This window comes from Lygodium microphyllum, chromosome 6 (genome assembly GCF_053477565.2).
Source record: "Lygodium microphyllum isolate KBCC chromosome 6, Lygodium_microphyllum_v1.1.10, whole genome shotgun sequence".
Taxonomy (NCBI): Eukaryota; Viridiplantae; Streptophyta; class Polypodiopsida; order Schizaeales; family Lygodiaceae; genus Lygodium; species Lygodium microphyllum.
Window position 1 is genome coordinate 143,614,448 of NC_141140.1, and position 5,991 is coordinate 143,620,438.

Here is a 5,991-nt window from a genome sequence, read left to right on the forward strand (position 1 = left end):
TCATGAATAGTGGTCCATGATAGCACTAATAAGTGGTTTCACCATGATACATTATAACTAAGTAACAATACTTGTTAATGAAGCCAAACAAGCTACTAAAATTGATCCCAAACAAGCTCAAGAGACATTTTGGATAGCTCAGGCTAACTCAACTAAGGCCTAAGGGAAAAACGGGATGATCAAGGCTCACTTGGCATTCAAAAGGGCCAAAGCTTGATTAGAAGCATTAGATCCTAATTAATTATGGCTTCTAAATTATGGATAAAGAAAAGTGAAATGATTCAAGAAGAAAAAATGATTTAAATAAATAAGATATCTTTGGAATTGGATCTTATGTATAGCAGTTGCCGTGATATAAATAGAGTATTATCTGAGCCATCAAATCGGATTGGGCTATCATCCCAATACACAAAGTTTGAGGTATTGTCTCAAATACATGCATGTAAGGGTTTATCTCTTTTGACTAAGATCTAATTCAAGAACTTCAATATCAGTGATTTGGGGTGGTTTTGATGTCTCAAATACATTCTCTCTTCTTTCTTCTTGAACTTTCTTATTTCTATTCTTTGAAACTCTTCTCTCTGAATCCATGTGATTAAGTCTTTCGACTAAATCTCCCTCAACAATGATAATGTATGACAATGTATGACTCAAGATAAGAGAGAGGATAGAGGATAAAGAGGAACTCAACTAAATATACCCATGAATTTATGGTTTGAGGTTGAGAAGAGAGAGAACACTATGAGCCACATTGTAGATAACTAACTCTCATACAACAAGATATCTTGTTTCTCTAGAGCTAAGGCATTGATAGTAGTGAGTGATTCATTCAAGCTACATAGTCATTATCACACTCGACATCACAATTGGAGTTAGAGTGCTCTATTCATACGGAATAAATCTATCTCTTGTGTCATTGATCCTAAGGTTGTAGCTACACTTGTGGTGGTTGCAACCATTGTCATGACAATGATGCTCATTCACCACAAAGATAGTGATCAACTACTCGGCAGAGTGACTTTCCCTGGTTTGTTCCTTAGTTTGTTCCATAGTTCACTCCCGAGTCTGATTGTTAATTAATTGGGCCACCAGAGGCCCCTTTGCCACATTGAGTTGGGAGACACATACTAGACACGTCTTGACGATGGCTTCATGGGCTTTGATAGTTTCACCTAGAAGACTCTAAGGTTTGAATCCTGCTAGCCTGGATCCATCTCGTAATCCCACACACCTTCAAAACAAAATTTGTAAGTATAATGCTATTTAGTTTGTTTATTTTTTATTTACATGGATATGTATTTTTTAAAGACAAACTAATTTATTATGTGTGTTTTTCTCAACAATTCTCATATATGCAAGTCACTGATAAGATTGGAGAGCATGGTGTGAAGTATCTTTTGACCAAGCTTTTCGAATGTGGAGGAGATGTACTAATCTTTAAGCCAACAATTTGTCCTTCCATATGCTCTTACACATGATATTTGATCCAACTAACCTTGATTCTATATCTCTCTCTTATTTCTGGATTGGTATATTCAACCATTATAAGAGGATGAGATCTCAAATAAGAGATATAATCACATGCATTTTTCCTTGTGCATGGACTCGGATTATATTGTCCTCATATTGTTTGTATATTTCTCTTTGTGTATCCATGTAAACACTTGATATAACACTCTGACTTTTAAGTACATTAAAGTAGGTCTTAGAATGCCATTTTGTGGACTTAATTAGTTATGATACTTTTTGTTTATCTTATTGTTGTTTTGTATAGAGTCTAATTGGACTTCAATTGTTATGATCACTTTTTTTTGTATGCTTCCATTGGATTTCATACAAGTCAAAACATTAGTCCATGTCTGACAAGACAATCTACATGGATACGATGGATCTTGCCTTGCACAGAGCTAGGTCCTTGCTATTTTTTCTCTTTGTGTATCTATCAATAAATATGTCAATATGATTTATGTTTTCATATTTCCATGTCTCTGCATAGCCACATCTTGAGGGGTAGGGCGTGACTCATGAATATATATATGTATCATGTGAATTTAAAATAACAGGTTTTAAAAACAAAATTTTTTACATATACAAGGGTGTCATATAAGGGGGTTACTTACAGATTGAATAAAAAAGAGTGTGTTTTATTCAAGAGAAATTTACAAATAAGGATATTTATAAAACAGCCTTGAGCGGATGTGAGGATATATATATAGTGAACCCCTTGAGAGTGACATTTATCGACCATATTTCTATCATTTATTCCAATACTTTTACTAGCATAGAGAGATTGAAGCTTTTACTAATACTTTTTTAATGGTGGGGCTTAATATTTTAAAATAAATTTGCATGTGTATTGGTCTTAAATCTCATCGGTATGAGTTTCATATATTCTAGTGATTAACTTTCATTCAAACTATAGTGATTATTATCAAATAAGGATTTTGGAATATTTCAAAATTATCATTGTTTCAAAAAGGACAAATGAATTAGTATTGCAGCAATCAAAACAAGTGTTGAAAGTCAAGAGATTTATGGTGCTTTCTTTTTAGGTTATTTTCACACTTATGTTAATAGTTTTTGTGAATATCTTGATCGTAATGGTAGCATATATTTTATGAATTTGGTTCCTTTCCAATTGTAGTAGTGATTTTGATTATGTTCTTGTATTTAATCATCATTTTTTTAAAAAATATCACATCGCTCATTGGATAGTAGTGAAAAACTTGATTTAAATTTTGAAAATGGTTGTATGATCTTAAGAGTTTCTCATTCTACATGCATCATTGAGGCTTGAAGGCTCCTTGAAAATAACACATAATCAAGATCAACCACTTACAACAAGTTTCAGAAACATGAAGAAGGGCTTGTAAACCTCTTTTATGTTGAATGCTTTGAAACTTCATGTGCAAATATGAAGGCATCTAGTTTCTAGCTTTTAAAAAATCTTGAATATTATAATGGATAAAGCATTCTATATGCCTCTAGACTTTTAAGTACACTACTACTCCTTTATTGAAGTGCAAAATTGTAAGAAAGGTTGAATTGATAAAAGAGGAGGAATAAGGACAAAAGGTTGTCCTTTTGCATATAACTACTATAACAAGAGTACTTCCAATTAAGACTACTCATATTCCTTACAAATTGTAATTGCATTTCAAGATGTAGTTTCTGCTCTTTTTGGTGACAAGTAGGTCCAACCAACATTTATGAGCTACAAATGTATAATGTAAGCAACTAGAACTACCAACAATAAAAGGAGCACGGATGTGATTATTCTAAAGATCTTGCTTTAAAGTGGCTATGGTTTCTCCTTTTGAGCAATACTTTTGGTGAAATTTCCATGGGCAAAAGAAATTGGCTATCTTTCTCAGTAAGGTCAAGTAAGGGGGCATCACAAACATCACTAGAAGCTTGCTTGTCTTTGTTTGTCAATGATTGATGTGAAAGTAGCTCAAAGCTTAGGATCAATTTGGCTAATGTTATTTTAATTATGGGAAGAGCCACAACTATACCAGGACATTGTCTCCTCCCAAACCCAAATGGAAGGAATTTGAAATGACTTCCATGCATATCTAAAGTCCCCTCCTGTAGGATATCCAAGAATCTATCAGGATTAAAGATTTCTGGGTTGTTCCACCACTTTGGATTATTGGCCATCCACCATGCATTCACTATTACTCTACTTTTAGATGGAATTCTGTAACCCCCTAGCTCTTCATTTTCCAAGTTCATGTGAGGCACTATGAATGGTGTTGTTGTGTGCATCCTCATGGTCTCCTTGAGTACTGCATCTAAGTAGGGGAGCTTCAATATTTGGTTTGTATCTCCCACATTCTTTGAGTGAGCTTCATTCTCTTTTGGTTCTTGAGTCTTGATACTTGAGAGCTCTTGATATACCTTTTCTTGTATGCTTGGATTATTCACCAACTCCGCGATTGCCCACTCAAGTGTAATCAAGATTGTATCAACTCCTATGCAAAATAGAAAGGAAGCGAATTGATTAGTTCACTTTCAAAAGCATTAGTGTTGTACAAAGGTGTGGGCACTTGCAAAATCTCTCCTATGCAGCTAATGAGCTACAATATTTTTCCACACCTAGATAAGACAACTTGAATCTTTCTTTACTTTTCAAATATATACTCCAACCTTTGTAATCCACATGCTTATGTGTTGGCTGTTAATCCATCAATTACCTGCTGCATTTAAGTTTTCTATAAAGTATAACATGTTTTCTTCTTTGATTTCATTGCCGTCCAAAGCTACAAGGATTTGATCGACGCCTAATGTTCTCTTCTCTTCTTCTGGAAGCTCTTTTAGCCCATTTAGTTCCCTAATTAATCAATAAAACAAGAGCGTTAAGGCAAACAATTAGGTGACACCTTTGGTACTAGAGTTGATTGCCTTGCTAAATTAGCCAAATAGATGCATGGAGACTAAGATTGTGTAATACTTTTAAGTGGATGCGTACATCTCCACCATAGTGAAATAAAAATTTGGGATAACAATTGCACTTTATATAGCTGAAACTAGATGATAAAAGTCTTTGTTGAGATAATCAAAGTTATGCATGAACCATTGTGTTTTGTAATAGCATGAGTGAGATACATACAGAACTCATAGTAACAATTGGGATAACAATTGCACTTTATATGGTTGAAACTAGATGACAACAGACTGTGATAATCAAAGTTATGCAAGGATGAACCATAATTCGTGTTTTGTAATGGCTTAATAGTACGAGAGGCACATAGAATTAGAGAACACACTGTGTGGGCGCGTGACATTACCTGAGTCGGCGCGAGACGAAGTATTTGAACATGTTTTCGCGACCTTCTTTGACGGCACGGCAGGTCTGCAAGAAACCTCTGATGAAGCCAAGACGGCAAAGGGCAGGGAAGAAGTCGCCATAGTTGTAAGCTAAGCTCTGCAGGAGGCGGCTGCGCTGGTCGTTCAGGCTCTTCAGCTGGACGTAGAGAGGCTCATCCTCGCTCTCGAACCTCCTGCCGAAGGCCACCCGGTAGAGGACATTGTAAACCATGAGGTGCAGGCTCTCTCGCAGCACGACGCCATGAATGAAGGCCTTGGGCTTGCGCGCGAGTCGGCCTATCAGGAGCTCTGTCTCATCGTCCATGGCGGGCCGCCATTGCTGCTGCACGGCCTGGCTGGTGAAGAAAGGCAGGGTGAGGATCCGTCTGGCTCGCCGCCAGTGGGGGCCATAATCCGCGAATACGAGGTCCTGGCCAGCCCCCGTGAAGATGTCTATCACCACGTTCCGGGCCCTCGACCCGAACTGTACCCCCTTGGTGTGCAGCATCTCCTTGGCTATGGCGGGCGAGCTTATGAAGACGAGGTTCCGCCGCCCCATCTTTAGCAGGAAGATGTCGCCGTATGTCTCTGCAAGGTTGGCCATCTTTCTGGCAGTGATCTGATCAGCTCCCACTTGTAGCCAGTGGCCGAGGAAAGGGAGGCTGAAGGGGGGGCCGGGAGGTAACGGGAGCTGCATAGAAGAAGAAGAAGAAGAAGAAGAAGAGGAAGAAGGCTGCCTCCTCTTGCCCTCCCCTGATCTGGTGCGCATGGCTACCATGATCCAAGGCACTACAGTGAGAAGGATTACACAGTACAGCAGCACCTCACTCATTAGACCTGCAGCAGAAGATAACCACGCCGCCATAGCTGCCATTTCACTGTAACTGAAAGTAATCATGATGTCTACAGGAGTAAAACATTGCTTTATAGATGCAAATAGGGTCATGCAGTCAAAACCTGCCAGCATATTCAATTATTAGTCTGGCAAATGTTACCATCCATCCATCCCATCCTTTCGGAATGGCTCATTTGCCCGGTACATCTGACGTCACGCTGATGACGCACAGACGGAGCTCAGCAACCTCACGTCAGCTGACCATGTAAATTTGCCACTTAGAATTTAGAAATGATAAGCTCCGCTCAATGTCATTCTCAAAAGTTGTTTTTCTCGTTCTCAAAGGT

General features: G+C 38.1%; 1 protein-coding gene across 1 annotated transcript; it reads right to left on the reverse strand.

Annotated features, from left to right (window-relative positions):
* Positions 1–3,117: 3,117 nt before the first annotated feature.
* Positions 3,118–5,684, reverse strand: LOC148035234 (trans-cinnamate 4-monooxygenase-like). The gene is made up of 3 exons (XM_087680635.1): positions 4,791–5,684; positions 4,197–4,333; positions 3,118–3,974 (listed from the first exon to the last, which is right to left on the reverse strand). Exons 1-3 carry the CDS (start codon positions 5,681–5,683, stop codon positions 3,274–3,276), a joined length of 1,731 nt encoding a protein of 576 aa, XP_087536761.1. The 5' UTR covers position 5,684; the 3' UTR covers positions 3,118–3,273.
* Positions 5,685–5,991: the final 307 nt, after the last annotated feature.

Bases quoted from the DNA above. Each gene is read 5' to 3' on its own strand.
- LOC148035234 (XM_087680635.1), bottom strand. From the start codon at position 5,683: ATGGCAGCTATGGCGGCGTGGTTATCTTCTGCTGCAGGTCTAATGAGT. The intron at 4,334-4,790 runs GTAATGTCACGC...TTGATTAATTAG, and splicing joins TTCGTCTCGCGCCGACTCAG to GGAACTAAATGGGCTAAAAG. The intron at 3,975-4,196 runs GTAATTGATGGA...TATTTTGCATAG, and splicing joins AGAAAACTTAAATGCAGCAG to GAGTTGATACAATCTTGATT.